Source organism: Protopterus annectens, chromosome 10.part0 (genome assembly GCF_019279795.1).
Source record: "Protopterus annectens isolate FY-2018-M chromosome 10.part0, PAN1.0, whole genome shotgun sequence".
Classification (NCBI taxonomy): domain Eukaryota; kingdom Metazoa; phylum Chordata; order Ceratodontiformes; family Protopteridae; genus Protopterus; species Protopterus annectens.
The window spans coordinates 1,592,833,930-1,592,849,837 of record NC_056744.1 but is presented as its reverse complement, the minus strand read 5'-3'; the positions used below and the strand labels follow the sequence as shown (position 1 = coordinate 1,592,849,837).

Here is a 15,908-nt window from a genome sequence, read left to right as displayed (position 1 = left end):
ACTGTAAAACACCACTGCCAATCATGAGCGGACGGTGATCCGCTGTGTCGAACCCTAAACGGGAAAATCCGAAAGAAGAAGAAGCCTATTTTGAGATGCTGTTTGGTTGTAGTCCAGGATATCATGGGAAGGTGACATTACAAAAAAGTATGTTTTATCATTGTGAACACTCCAGTTCCAATGTATGCGATTTTGGTGCACAACTAACCCCAGGTGTATGTTGCTTACGGTAATATATATCTGTTGTACTTAATCAGGAGTTACTTAGTTAATTCCTTCCTCAATTCCTTACCTTTTATTGTTGTTGGGAGTATTTTTCAGATGAAAAAGACTTGTGGCCCATCCTTGAAGCTTTTATGTGGAGAAAGGTATAGCATTGTTTGGATGTATTAGGAAAGTACATCTTTCCTTCCTTTCTACCAGTTGTGTGCATGAGACACACTCAGTAATGGTTCATAGGTAGGTATTAGGCTATTGGTCCAAGGGCCTAAGTAAGCCTAGCCAACAAGGTTCCCTGGCTTACGCCACCCAGGAAAGTTATTTTCATGTGCCCCTATTGAGCAGAGCCACAGAAGTGATCCCCAGGGTGTATTTCCTATTTCCCATCCACTCATCAAGATTTTTCTTGAAGAGTGCTAATGAGAAACTTTGCTTGACATAGATGGGTAGCTTGTTCCAGAGTATGGGAAGTCTCCGGGACAGGAATCTATCCCTCCAGCATGTCTTGTTTATTGTGGTGACAAGGTTTAGGTCCCTAGAGCGTGTAGCTCGGAGGGATTGAGATTTCTTTAGGTGTAGCATGTCCAACAGCTCTGGGTTTGACATAGCTTTATATGTTAGGCAGAGATCACCTCAGAGTAGGCGATATGCTATGGAGTAAAGCTGGAATTTTTTGAGACTGTCAGTGTAGGGCATCTGTTTGAGGCCAGTAATCCTCTTTGTGAGGTACTTCTGTGGCCTTTCCAGCTGCTGCAGATGTCTTGTGAAGTACATCCCAAAAGGGACGTTGTACTCTATAATGGGTCTAATGAGTGTTGTGTAGAGGGGAACAGTGACCTCTTTTTTTCTGGATGAGAACCCTTTTGTGATGAGATGTGCCACTTAGAAGTATTTCCTGAATACTGTGACGATATGATTATCAAAGGAGAGACTACTGTCCACCTGGGTCCCAAAGTCTCTTATCACACATTCGGCGTTAAGTAGACTGCCGCCTACGTGGTAATTCATTGGTACAGGGTTTTTACCAAAGGGGATGACAATGCACTTTTTGGCATTGAGCTTCAGGCCATGGCTCTGACACCAGGCATCTGTCTCAGTGAGGCCCTTCTGTAGGATGCCCACATCATATGGGAACTCGACTATGGCTCCTAGTTTGCAGTCATCTGCGAACTTTGGTAGCCAAAGGCCTTCTGTGTTAGCCTGTACTTCAGAGAAGTAGATATCAAACAGAAGAGGTCCCAGGACTGACCCATGTGGTACTCCACTTGTCACTGGTTTGAAGTCAGATTTGGAGTCTGCAGCTTTTACAGTGTGGGTTCTGTCATTGAGCCAGTTGGCAACCCATCTTGTGACATAGGGATTTATACCTAGTTTAGTGAGTTTAGCTAGAATGGAGAATGTTGTCGAAAGCTTTGTCGAGGTTACGATAGGCTGTGTGAACCACGTTACCCTCATCTACAGCTTTGGTGACTGCCTCAAAGAAGTCAATCAGTTTCAGGAGGCATGATCTGCCTTTCATAAACCCGAACTGGGTTGGGTCCAGAGTTTTGAGGTTACCAATGTCTTTGTTTATGAGTTCCATGATGATACGTTCCATGGCCTTACAGACCAGACTCGTCAGGCTAATAGGGGATCAGTGGTGGCTCCCCCTTTGTGCAGTGGGATAACTGTCGCTGTGCGCCATTCTGTGTGCATAAAGCCTGACATGAGGCAGTAACGCCCGTGCCCTAACCCAGCAATCAAGGAGCCTCAATCCTTAACCACTAACACCAGAGAGGGTGATTCATATATGAAGAAAGGGTAACAAATACACACAGTAAAGTGCAATTTCTCTTAAGAGCACACAGAGATCACAGTCAGTCCGGGGCTGGTCACTCCCTTGCTCCCCAGCTCACCAGTAAGACTCCCCACTAGCACAGCTATAGGGTCCAGAGCTCAGCCTAGCTGGCAAGCTAACCTCCAGTACCCTCTCTGTCCAACCAGTGAGTCATGTCCCAGCCCAGGTAGCTGACACACACACAAACTTTGAGATAAGTATTTATACAACTTCACAGACACTCCTGGGAAAGGCTGACACAGATTCTGCAGCTGTGCCCCTTTACCCCGACTATATGGTAGTAATTACTGCCACCACCAGCTAATAGTTATCAGCTACCCAAAGGCCCTTAAAAGGGTGTCCAATTATTACTGTGCAATATTATTATCCAATAGTAGTGTAACTTAAGCAGTCAAGGCTTACTGGAAGGGCTTAGTACAAGATCACTTATAAGCATGCAATGTACTCTAGAGCTTAAATTGTCTCTACATAAACCAGCCACAGTTGAAAAGGGTTTAAAAATATTTAATAATAATAATAATAATAAATACTAAAAACACAAGACAATACTACTACACCACAGTGCTATTCAAGAGTTCAGAGATCACACATAAACTTAAAATAATTCATTGGCACAGTTCTGACATAACAGAAAAAACACTTTGTCTAATCTTTATAGTCCTAGCTATTTCTACAAGAAAACATACTTCTAAGATAACTTACTTAAGACAACAGGCAGTGCTGAGTTAGATGTCCAAGGTCAAAATGCTTAATAATCTCTGGTTCTCACTGTTTAAATTGAAACTGCAGTTCTGCTAAACATTACATCATCTTTTACACCTTCTTGGTTCACAGGCCACACAGAAACTGCATTTACATTCTTTTACACTTAGAGCAATAAAGGACACTCCACATGTAAATTCTGGTCATTGACTTTAGCCTTAACACACTAGGCAGGAAGCCTTCATCTAGCCGGACCGGAGCCGAATTGTAAAACATCAAAGGCAGTGATAAAATAATTTTAATTTCAAAGAACAGATGTGAAATGCTTGACTTAGTTTCCTTACAGCAGATGGCAATGTTGCTACAATCTTGAAGTTCAACATTTTAGTATTTTTTTCATTTCAGAAACAATCCTGTATTTTGCATTTATATTTACAAATGCCAGAATTATGTATCAAATTCTATTTGGCTAGGCTGGCAGCCTTCACCCACCTCTACCCAATCTTCACAGAGGCTATGATTAAACATGGTGCTTAGGTGGGGAGGCAGTTCATGTAAAACACAGCCTGGGATGTTGTAAGGTCCCATGGATGCTGTGTTTTTGGCTTTAGAGAGTGCAGCTTTTACCTGCATAGTTGTTATTACAGGGACTCTGCATTTTTCCTGTATAGATATGGGCCCTTTAGGGGGTCAGAGGGGGGTAAAGTTAGGGGGGTAAAGTTAGCACTGAACCTATCTGCCAGGATGTTGGCAATATCAGTTGGTTCTGTAATTTTCATGCCATTGTGCTGTAACTCAGAGCAGATCTGGGTGTTGCCATTGAGATTCTTGGCATAGCTATAAAATGCTTTGTGGTTGTCCCTAGAATCAGTGGCGATTTTGTTTTCGTAGCTGACTTTGGAGGATCTTATAAGGGATCTCAGTTTCTTACTGAGGCTGACCAGGATGCTCCTCCACTCATGGGATTTTACTCTCTTTTGCAACAGTTTCTTCCTTCTGTTGTAGAGTTTGTTTATGGCAGGGGACCACCAGATTGGCTTCCTTTTTTTGAGGATAGCGTCTTGCTTCTGTTTGGGATAGCACAGTCCATGCACTCGTGTAAGTGCTTATAGAGTGCATTTGTGTAGGATTCAGCAGTTGTAACTGTTCTGTCCATCTGCATGGGTGTCATGAAGTTCGCCACTTCTGTCTTAAGCATGAAGTTGGCTTTGGAAATTTTTTTTTACTGTGGTTTCCTTAATGGGGGCGGAATGTGGATATCTAGGGTGATTAGCTTATGGTCGAATCTGACCAACGAGGAGTTGACTTCAGGTGTGGAACACCGGTCACTCGTGTTGGTAATGACTAGGTCTAGGATATTGTCGCCCCCTTGTGAGGGTGTGGATAAGTTGATCCAGGGCATTGGAACTTATGAATTCCAGAAAGTGTTGAGCGAAGCAGTAGGTACATGAGTAGTTTTCCCAGTTAATGGTGGGGTAGTTGAAATCGCCCATTATTAGGGTGTTTGGTTCAACCCTAATATTTTCCAGTGTATCAAGAAAGGAGGAGTGGGAATCCTGGGGCATGGTGGGGGATCTGTAGCAAGCTACAATTTGGATTTCAGTTTTTCCCAGAGTTAGTTGCACTTGGATAACCTTGGATGCATTATGCTGAGCACCTAGCCTGGAGGTGTGGATATCCTTAATGAATATGGACACACCTCCGCCTTTGGTATTCCGGTCCAGGTTAGGTGGCCGAAAAATGTGGTATGAGTTATAGCCTGGTAATGCAGGGTTGCTGTCTGGAGCCTTGAAACCAGGTCTTAGTCACTACACAGATCTCGATTTTCTCCATTTTAAGGATTGCCTCGAGGGAGTGCATTTTGAGATTTAGACTTCTGGCATTGAGTAGCATTAACCTCAGTTTTTGCTTGCCTGTTCCTGTTACGGTGGTGAATTTGTCATTTGAACATTGCTTAAAAAAGGCACTATAGGGGCAGCAAGAGCCTTAGCCAGTATCCGGAATCCCAGGGGTGACAGGTGCAGACCCTCTCTGACAAAGCATCTTGGTCTGTCGACCATGTCATCCCAGGCAGACAGATACTGGATCCCCTTAGAATGACAACAGAAGCTTAGCCAATTGTTGAAGTCGGTCATTTTGTCCTTGTACTGCGGTATCTTTCTGGGTGATGGCTGGATGCTACTCAGGGCTAGGGTCATATCTGCTTGGGCTACAAGATCAGAGAGCTCTTCCATGTTTCTTTTTATGTAGTCCAGGGAGGTACGTCTCAGGTCATTCAAACTTAACATGGACAAAGACAGAGTCATATTTGTACTTGTGGAGTGACCTGAATGTGTGAGTTATGTGACGGATCCTGGCACCCGACAGGCAGCTGACAGTAACCTTCTCCTTGTTTAGCCTGGTGAGTGGGACATCAGTGTGCCTGACTATAGAGTCACCTATGACTAGTGTGTTGGGTACGTTGTTTTGCATTATGGGCTGTGGTTGAGTGGCACACTGAGTCTGTGGGCTGTGTGTCATTTGGGTTGCGTTGGGGGGGTGTAGGTTGCTTGTGTTTCTGCTTTTGGAGGTCTCTCTTGCTTGAGCAGATTATTATTGAGAGCCTCCGTGAATGTTTTTGTGTTTCTATGTGTGGATTTTGGTGGTGTAGGTTTAGTGTGACTATGTGATGAGTGTGGTGTGGTGCAAGTGTTTACCTTCTCCTCTTAACTGTCAAGTTCAGTCTTGGTTGGAGAGAGCTTTACCTCCAGTTTGGCTAGATAAGTGCATCTCTCTCCGGTTGTAGTGTTGGGTGGTAGGAGGAGATGGTTGTCTGTGTACATGAGGCAATTGCTACATTGCCCCAAGATTCCCAGATTCATCAGATAGACAGTAGAGAACACTTGGAGCTGACTCTTAGACATGCCTGAATAAAAAACTCTTTCCCTGTAGACAGGTGAGGAAAGTGAGTACAAGAGCTGCTTTCTGCAGAGAACACTGGGAGCTGACTCTTAGACATGCCTGAATAAAAAACTCTTTCCCTGTAGACAAGTGAGGAAAGTGAGTACAAGAGCTACTTTCTGTGAGGAAAGTACAAAAACTGTTTTCCTGTAGGTTATGAGGAAGGTTGAGTGCTGTAGTAATTTGTAGCTTATTTAGTGCTTACAAGTTCTGAACAAGTGCTGAGCACGAATATGCAAATTCAAGTGCTAAAACTAAGAATCTGTATCTGAACTAGACTAGTTACAGGAATGAAACAAGTGCATATCTGGGCTTTTAAATCAGAAAGTTGAGAGATGGAAAAACTGGCCAGTGGCCAATAACTAAAATTTTTGGGCCAGAACCACTCCTTATGTGGTAGATAGGTTACCTATTGCTTAATACTCCCACTGATAAGCTAGCAGGCTTCCCTCCAACACAGAAAGGCTTGGGGGGCCTCAGAAGCTTGCAAACAGTCCTGGATACAGCAAATCTGTATCTGGACTAGACTAGTTACAGGAAAGGCAGGAAACAAGCATAAAGTTCTTTTGTTACAGTTAAGCAGAACCCAGGGAGATTTTAGCAAAGTTTTTTGGTAAAGGAAAGGGAGAGAGGAGAAACAGAAGATAATTCAAAGTTTGGAAACTAAGTGGGTTGGCCTTCTCAGATATTCTCTCTGTATTAGGTAGAATCAGCTAATGACACTAGACTTTGAGGAGTGTCCCAGATCATATTTACAGTAGGGGCTGGAAACTGCAAAGCCACCAAGCATAACAGCAAGACATCAACAGGAAGGGAGGGTGGGGAACAATACTAAAGCTACTAGCCTACACTCTTTTAGACAGTAAACACTACAGAAATGTATATCACAGCGGAAGAACAGCAGTGAGCCACAAAATAAAAGTTTTAAACAGATAAAGGAGCAAGGAGACTCTACAGAATGCTTTTAACTGCAAAAAAATCAGTTACATGATACACTCATGGCAGGAAGTCAGAACAAACAAATAGGTGCTTAACAAGTAGAGACAATTTCCGTTAATGCCTTTCACACAGTTAAACTAGCTGAAAAGCTTTACAAACAGTGTGACAGTAAAAAGTTTATTTATCAGGCCCTGAAAAGCAGACAATTTTAGTTTAACCATGCAGATTAGTTAATAGCAATATAATACAGTAAAACGTATTCAGCAGGCAATAAAAAGTGGTATATATAAATTGCTAGAAGCAATAACTAGTAAAAAATAAGCAAAAAAAGGATACTTATTGTTATATATCTCAGATCAGAGTTGTAGTCAATGCCCCTCCTCCACTCTTCTTCATGTCTAGCAGGCACCATCAGAGCTTAACATTTCTCTGTTATACTGCCCATATCCAGCATGGTACCCGTTTTGTTCCAGTAGTGTCCATCAGTCAAACACACAGCACAGCTCTTATTTGTATACATCAAGCAGTATGAATGCATGACATGCGTATTTTTCATGTATGGCCGGTGCACACCAAAGCCACAGCTGCCATTTCCCATAGTGAGCATAGGTAGCAGGTACACGCAAAGCAGTATACCCCCTACTTCACATGAGAAGCATGCAAAACACTGTACCTTATCCTGCATCCCAGACACACAGAAAACATCATACCCACTGCCATTTGTCACTGTGTGCAGCAGGTGCACAAAAGCACAGTACATTTCCTTTGTGCTTTTCACGTACCACAGGCACACAAAGCACAGTACCATCCTTCTTCATACGGTTTAACGCAGTGAAGGCATGCACATAGTATTCCTTCCATTTGAATGTGTCGGAAACACAGAAAGTGTATTACCTTTACGTGAAATGTACAGGAGGCACACATCTTTCCATTATGCCATTTATGGTAAGCAAGCATGCACAAGGTGCAATACTCCTCTCCTTTATACTGTTTATATACAGCAAACCCACACAAAACACTGTACCTTCCTTTATACTGTTCTCATACAACAGCAACACACAAAACATAGTATGCCTTCCTTTATTCTGTTCTTGTATAGCAGGCATGTACAAGGCATAGTACTCTTTCTTTGTATTGTTCATCTACAGAAGTATAGTACCCCTTTTTTTCATACCACCTTTGTATCACAGGCATGCATGAGACATAGTACCCCTTTTTCATAGTATTCTTGCATAGCATGCAAGCATGCATAAAGCTTGGTACACTACTGTGCATGAGGCATAATTCCCATCCTTCATATTGTTTATATACTGCAGATAAATATAAAGAACAGTATCTATTTTCCTTCCATTTCTGTCCCAACAGGCACACAGAAGGCATGATACCTTTCTTTTGTACAGTTCTTATACATCAGACAAGCACAAAGCTTTGTGCACTTTCTTCATATGGTTCATGCACAACAGACCACACATAAAGCCACAGTATCCACTCTGTAATGCCATATGTATACATCAGGTAAATACAAAGCATAATACTCGTAAGGCAGACACTACCTGTTCAAAAGAAGTTACTGTGAATGATTTAGATAGATGTAGAATGGTCATTCCGTATACTAGGAACATTGAAGAAATAAGAGAGGTCATTTTTAAGAATTGGATGATATTAATGACAAATGATAAACTCAGGGAACTTGTTGGTGAGAAACCAAATTTTGCTTATAGAACTAGTAAATCTTTGAAACGATTGTTATGAGAAAACCAACAAAAATAAGCAGGGTATGATATATCCCAAAGGGTTGCCACCTTTGGTTGTAGAAGATGTAATTTTTGCTCCTATGTAGGGAATACAAATAGGTTTATTCATTCGACTACTGAGATATCGTAAGATTTCCATATATATATATATATATATATATATATATATATATATATATGCAGATTGTAGGACTAGAGACCTAGTATATTTGGCATTCGATAATAAGTGTCCTACATTTTATGTTGGGAAGACCAACAGGACCTTAAGAGAATACATAAGGGAACATATCTATGCCATTAATAAGGGAGACACAACCAATGTGTTAGCCAGGCATGTCTGTGAAAATGGGTCAACACACAGGTTTAAGTTTATAGTTGTAGAGTTAGTCTTCAGAAGCCTCCAAATAGGTAGTATTAAGAATAGGCAGAGAAAATGGAGGTTAAGTGGATCATCAGACTTCAGGCTGATAGATATTTCAGCCTGAATGATAGAGTTTCATTGCAACCTTTCCTAGCAGGTAGACCATTAAACAGGTAGATCAAAATTATAGGGTCTTTCTTGACGGTGCCTATTTTTGATTCATATGTTTTTTAATATGATTTTTATATATGTGTTTATCATTTTTTAAGATTATGTGCATGAGAAATGTCTTTTTTTTTTGTTTTTTAGATATGTTATTTTTAATATGCTTGGTGATAGTAGTTTTATACAGGATGTTTAGCTTTAAAATTATTTCTAGTATACCTAGATTAAATACTATTTAATGACCTTAGTTTTTTAATTGGATGCTCTGAAGCACTTGCTTCTTATTTAAGTAGTTGGTTTGAATGTAATTTTTAGAGAGTCTGAGGAAGCGTCAGTTTGGACGTGGAAGCGCTTACTCTTTATTAAATGTTTTTTCTTTCAGTCATGTTTGTGCCTTCCTTTGTTTATTTTGGACATAAGCATAATTCCTTTCTTCATTCTATTTATGTACCTCGTATAAATCACAGCATCGCTCCCTGCATACTGCTTGAGTAAGTTGGAATAAAACTGTGCATGGTACTACTGTTTCTAGACCACTCATATACAGAAGATGCACGCAAAGCATGATTCTTATGCTGTACCATCCATGTTCCTTTGGCCTGCGGCATTTTTCTTTTCTACCATATGTGTAGAACAGGTAAACACAGGGAAAGCATGTCACCTCTTTTTTCTATTAGTCCTGCCCAGTACACTTGCAGCATAGCACTCTCCTTAACCAAAGCACATCAGTTCTGTTTTTTTTTTCCAGTGGACAGTATATTGTAAATGCTCATATAGGAAGCAAACCCATCTGTTTAGTCCTCAGCAGAAGGAAACATGTTCGTAAAGCAGTACTGTGTGTGTGTGTGTGTGTGTGTGTGTGTGTGTGTCATGAGTTGTATGAATAAGTGTTCTGAGTGCCATTTTGATGCAGTTATTCCCTTTAACAGTACTTTGTTTCCCCCCTTTCCATCTTCCTCCCATCCCAAGCATATACAGATGTTATGCACATGTATAAATATTTGTATTTTTTTCTTTTTCCATTTAGATAACTGTGAAGTAGTGATTTGCTCTCTCCACCAACATGTCCCATTAGCTTCCATAGTTGTCAAAAAAACATCAGCATCTTGGGGTACCAAGGATAATGTTAAGTCTTTGCAAAACTCATAGAATTTTTTGTTTTCTTTTTTCAGGCGACATACTCTTAGCAGAAGAAGAATTATCCCTTTGCCACAGTGGAAGGCCAACCCTGAGACAGACCCTGAAGCCTTGTTTCAGAAAGACCAGTTGGTGTTGGCTCTGTATCCACAGACAACCTGTTTTTATCGGGCTCTTATCCATGCACCACCTCAACGGGTAAGAAGTGCTGGCGAGATCATTCTGATTATAACATGGACAGAGGATTGCTTAGTAGCACCCACTGGGATTGTGCATGCAGCAATAGCTCCATTACATTATATATTATAGAGTTTATATTTTTTCAGAACAGTTTAGATCTGCCTTTGTCCATTACTCAACTTAGTGGTTTTGTTTGTAAGGTTGGGCTGGGACAGGCAACACCTTTGTAAAGTGTATGTGTACATTGTTGGGCAGTAGTGTTCATATGTGACTACTAGGCTAACTGCCATAAAGGGCTATTTTAAGTAACCCGAGGTCAGAATCAAACCCTGTACCTCGTGTTTAAGGGCTTAACTGTTATGCTAAACTCAAAAAAAAAAAAAAAAAGGCAATACTCTTAGAACTTTTCGGAAGTTCAAGGCTACTGTGTCTTGTGACCATTATACCTTACCAGTTATCACCTTACAAGATACCTCATGCCTGGGGTGTATTTATTAGTAACCAAAACAAACAGAAATGCAGCAGCTAAAGAGGATGATACCACCAGTTACAAAATGTTATAAAGAATGATGCTTGGAACGTCCTTACCACTTCAGCTTTTAATAAAAACAATAAAATCAATAAAACTAACAAAGATTTTGAGAATTACTTCTTTCTCAATCCTAATAACATAAGCAGGCTTCTCATAATTTAAGTAACAGTCACATGAGTAAAATAAACAGACTGTGGCACACATTTTAAATAATTAAAGGTCCCATTTTTAAAACTGGTTTAGTACTTATTGTATTATTTAAACCTGGTATTTATGTATACAAAATAATAAATCCGTTTATATTCTATGCATTCTGTTCTTAAAGCAGTGTCATCGTCTTGCCTTCCTGAACGCAATGTAGTAACAACTCTAAAGCTAATTTTATGCATAATACCATTTTCCCCAATATGTTTAGTTAAAGCATTTAACAAATCGTCTGAGATGCACTTTTTCAGTATTTTATTTTTACTAATGTAGAAGCCTCTACATTGTTCATAATTTGCTAGGAAAACTAAATTAGCACACTTTACAAGCAGCAGAATGACACGTAAACTTTTACCAATAACAGGATGATTAATTTCATTGTTTATCAATTTTGCTCTTTTATTAGTAAAGTCGGTTGAGTTATAATGTGCCGAAAAATAAGGTCTAGCCATCATTTTACGTTCATTTAAAGCTGTCTTTTTTTATAAGTATTTCTTTGTTATAGCCTCTATTTTCAAAATCCATAGATGACATGTTTAACTCATTAATTCAGTCTTTATCTTTGGTATTTAACCTGCTCGCTTTCATAAATTGGCTATGCAGAGTTCCTTTACAAGTATAGTGAGAGTGCATACTATTATGGGAATACCCACAGGCTTGTACTTCCTTTTTAAAAATCTTGGTACCAAGTTTTGCTTGTTCAAAATAAATACATATATCTTAATAATTAGTACAATTAACTTAAGATTTCACTTTAAATGTTAAAAAAAATAGTATTATGTAAAAGTGAGATAAAATCATTTAAATCTAAATCTCCTCTCCATGTTATTAAAATATCATCCTTAAATAATTTTATATTAGAATAATATGGAACACTGTCATTAAAAATAAATTCATCTTCCTACACTGATAGAGAAATATTAGTGTAGGTATTGGCAACGGGAGTCCCCATTGCTACACCTTTTGTTTGGTGGTAGAATTTCTTATAGATATATATATATATATATATATATATATATATATATATAATGTATATGTATCCCCTACAGAAGACCGACAGCTCACAACACCAACACCCACATTGCCGACACACGAAATACCGACAACAGTGCTAATGCAGAAAAAAGGAAAATAACATTGCCTTTTTTCTGCTAGCAGAGGGGCCACACGTAACTTTAATATACCAACTCTGAGATCACACTACAGTGCAGGAATGGAAATATTTCCATTCCGCACTATGGAGACTTACCGTTTCCCCACTGCGGTATTTCATGTGTCGGCTTTTGGTGTCGGTGTTGTGAGCTGTCGGTCTTCTGTAGGGGACCCATATATGTGTGTGTATGTATGTGTATGTATGTATGTATGTATATATATATATATATATATATATATATATATATATATGTTGACTTTGTTACCAGGAACAGAGCACTGTTCCCATTGGACGCATTTCAGTCAATAGTTGCATGACAGTCTATACTGAGTGAAATGACAAAAATACAATATATATGTATAGTATATAGAAAGTGAATATCATAGTTGGCTTGAGGGAATAAAGGTAATAGATAAATGACCTATATAGAGTGAGCAAAAAATTGAATATACATGCATTATATATTGAGTGAAAGTCAGAGTTGGCATGCTGAAAGAATCACAATCAAAAGTACTGTCAGAGCAGTGTATGTAGACAGACGAAGGGGATGAAATGGTTAAGATATATGACCCGATAGATAGCATTTGCATTTTCTTAGCATCTTGAAATTTATTTTTATTTGTGACTGGAAAATAGGAAAATAGAGTAAGAGGAGTGATCGTTAAGAAAATAAAGGAGAGATTCCCCTAGTTTGGGACCAAGGACTTAGTATGGTCTTTGCAGCGAAGCTTAGTTGTGGGGTGGAGGAGAGGACATGAGTGGTTAAGCTGTCTAAGGTTGTATGTCTGTGCATCTCCAGAAACTAGAGGGACAAGATGTCATTCTTGATATGTTTAAATAATTGAGAGGCAAGTAAAAAGTCAGCATGTTGTTAAACAGGTAGCCATTTAGTTTCCTTTTTTAAATGCTTTTGCAGTGGTGTTCATTTCTTTTGGAGCCAGCGATAAATCTGCAAATGGCATTTAAATGGACTGAATGGTAGATACATTTCTTTTAGATCCTGCAGCAATTAGTGGGATACAGTATTTTAGCTGAGCCAGTAAGATACCTTTACATATTACATTTCTGCATGTCTGGATAGAAAAGGGGAGATCCTATTAGCCCAAAATAGGAGAATTAATTTTTTTCTGTGTAGTTCAGGTGGAATTGGTACTTGAATTAACTGACATTTTCAGTAGTGTTAAGATGATTGGAGTTTGTAGAGGCTTGGAGATAGAAAAACATTAAACATAAACATATATAAAAAACATTAAACATAAACATATATGTTAAAATGTATGTAAAACTAGGCCTAATAAACTACAGATAGTTTCAGTCTCCCTTATTTTTACATAAGCTTGTAACCCCAAATCATTTGGAGTCATAGTAAGTAGAGAAATCACATCCAAGTACCAGAAATAGAATTTCATGTAGGTATTGTGCTATCACCAGTATAACTGGGATCCAAAATCCTTATATCTAAACTTTTAACATGAGATAAGAATGGTTGTAAAACAGTTTTGAGCAATTTAGAAATAGGTTCTGCTATCCATCGAACTAGAGACAGTTAGTCTCATGAAAGGAATACTTAAATCTCCATGGATTTTTGGTGACCATATATGAATGGAATAGCAGTGTCAGAAACCAACTTAAAAGTGTGCAAGTCTAAAGTAATTGCATTATCAACCTACAAATCATATAAACTAATTTTCCACTGTATGTATTAATTGTTCAACAAAAATTCTGTTCAAACTCTCAAAAGTAGAAGTATCAGGTAATAAATTATCCATGCTTCTGTTGTAATCTGTCTTATTCAGCAGTACTGTATTGGCGTGTTTAATAATCAATTTATTATTTGCGTGAAGCTGTTTCATAGTCAAAAATTCACTTCTAGTTAGATTGTAATGTTTATGCTGATGTTGATCAGGCCTGTTATAATGTGTTCCATGGTGTTATATCAGCGGTTCATCAGGCTGATGGGCCTATAGTTTCTGCAGTTGATAGTAGGACCACCTTTGTGGAGTGGCATCACCTGTGCTGTAAGTCATCCGTCTGGCACTGAGCATATAGCCGGGCTCAGTTAAATAGCTCATGTAGCGGTTCTGCCAGGACATGTTGGGTACTGAAATAGTCAGGTATGTTATCTGCTCCCATGGAGGAAGTGTTCTTAGTCTTGGTCAGCGATTTCAGTAAATTCATTTAGTGATGATAGTGGTTTCAGAGCTATGGGGATCGTACTGCTTTGGATAGGGGTCATTACATACAGCAGCACCTAGACTTTTCAAATGTATGTACCTCTGTTATAAGTCATGAAATCATGTTTCTTCTTTATTGCATAATACATTTTTTCTTTAAACTTGTGCTGTGTAGAGCACTTTGTTGTTCTGGCAGTACTTAAATCATTTCATAGTAGTGTTCTGACACCAGCTTAGCATTAGGTACGCTGTACTGCATTGTGCATTTGCAAATGGGAACAACTTTATTAAGTGCTTGCTGGCAGTAAAACATCAGGTCTGATCCCAGATTTACTTGGATAATTTTATTTACATGCCCCCTAATCTCTTTTAAGTAAAAGAGCTGCTTTGCCAGTTGCAGTTCATGTTTATTGGCGCTGCTTTTATCAGGCCAAGTATTTTCATGGCAGCAGTGTGTGACATGCAAGGGTGTTGTAACAGATTATGTTGTTAAACATTTCCAGGTGTTACATAGCAGCCATCATTGTTGAGGAGAGTCAGTGTCACAGTGCACTGACTTGTGCACTTGCATAATTCAGTTGCTGTGAATTTGCATTATTGTAAAGCATTACTCATAGTGATAATAAGCATGTCACGTGAATTCTCTGTTAAGAGTTTATACATTGTTGCACTGTAAGAGCACTTTGATTCCATAAATGTATGTATCTTCCTTTTATTTGTTCTTTAACATTATCATATTACTCAGATTGTAGCATCCCACTTGTTCCTTTTGTACCAGATCATGAAGTCACTCCTTCAAACAGAATGTGATGTTTTCAAAGTTTGAAAGTATAAGCCATTTGTTTTGTAAAATGAAATCTAAAAGGTTTATGTGACAGAAAATACAACCAGTGCAGGATTGGAACATTTCACATTTACACTGACATTGTTTTGTACATCTTGGAAGTAATGTCTCTGGGCCAGTTGCAGCTTGTTCCAGTTTGTTGACATAAAATGTCAAGGTGTTAGTGGATAAATCTGGGAGAACTGAGCACGTTGCACCTTTACTCGATCCTGAACTGCAGGCCGACGACCTTGATGCTGTCCATTTTGCTTGCTGAATAACAGCAGTTGATGATGCAGCATGTAATTGCGTATACTGCACACACATAGCATACAGATCATAAATCCAGTAGCTGGAAGTAATCAGAAAGTTAAAGGAAGCATGCATGGACATTGCCCATAAAATTATCTTCCAGGTTTTGTCAGCCTGTGTACCTGCATCCCCAAATGTTAATTTGCAGCATATTTCTGGTCTTCGTTTTCCAAAGCTGCATGTTTCATGGATGCAGCCTGACTTGTATATTGGCAGAGTTATGTCTGCTTGCTGGAAATTTACAGCATTTCTGCTAAAAAAATGTTGCCTCTGTACTTCTGTATATAAATCCTGTGTATTATGTTATACCACTGAACACTAATTGTGTTTTGAAAATGTTAAATGCCATCTGGCCCAGGTCATGGCTGAAAATGAACAGAGATCCAGACCACCTACCCAGTCAACAAAGTTAATAAACAAATATACATTGGTTATTCAGCAGGATGTATACTTGTTAATCAGCATCCCTGGATCTT

General features: G+C 39.0%; 1 protein-coding gene across 3 annotated transcripts in view; it reads left to right on the top strand.

Annotated features, from left to right (window-relative positions):
• The window catches only part of SGF29 (SAGA complex associated factor 29), a 176,924-nt gene that overhangs the window by 158,517 nt on the left and 2,499 nt on the right, over positions 1 to 15,908 (top strand). For all 3 annotated transcript variants that reach the window (XM_044086261.1, XM_044086262.1, XM_044086263.1), the window contains exon 9: positions 10,090 to 10,252. In XM_044086261.1, the coding sequence (XP_043942196.1) occupies positions 10,090 to 10,252 (163 nt within the window). The remainder of the gene's footprint in view (positions 1 to 10,089; positions 10,253 to 15,908) is intronic.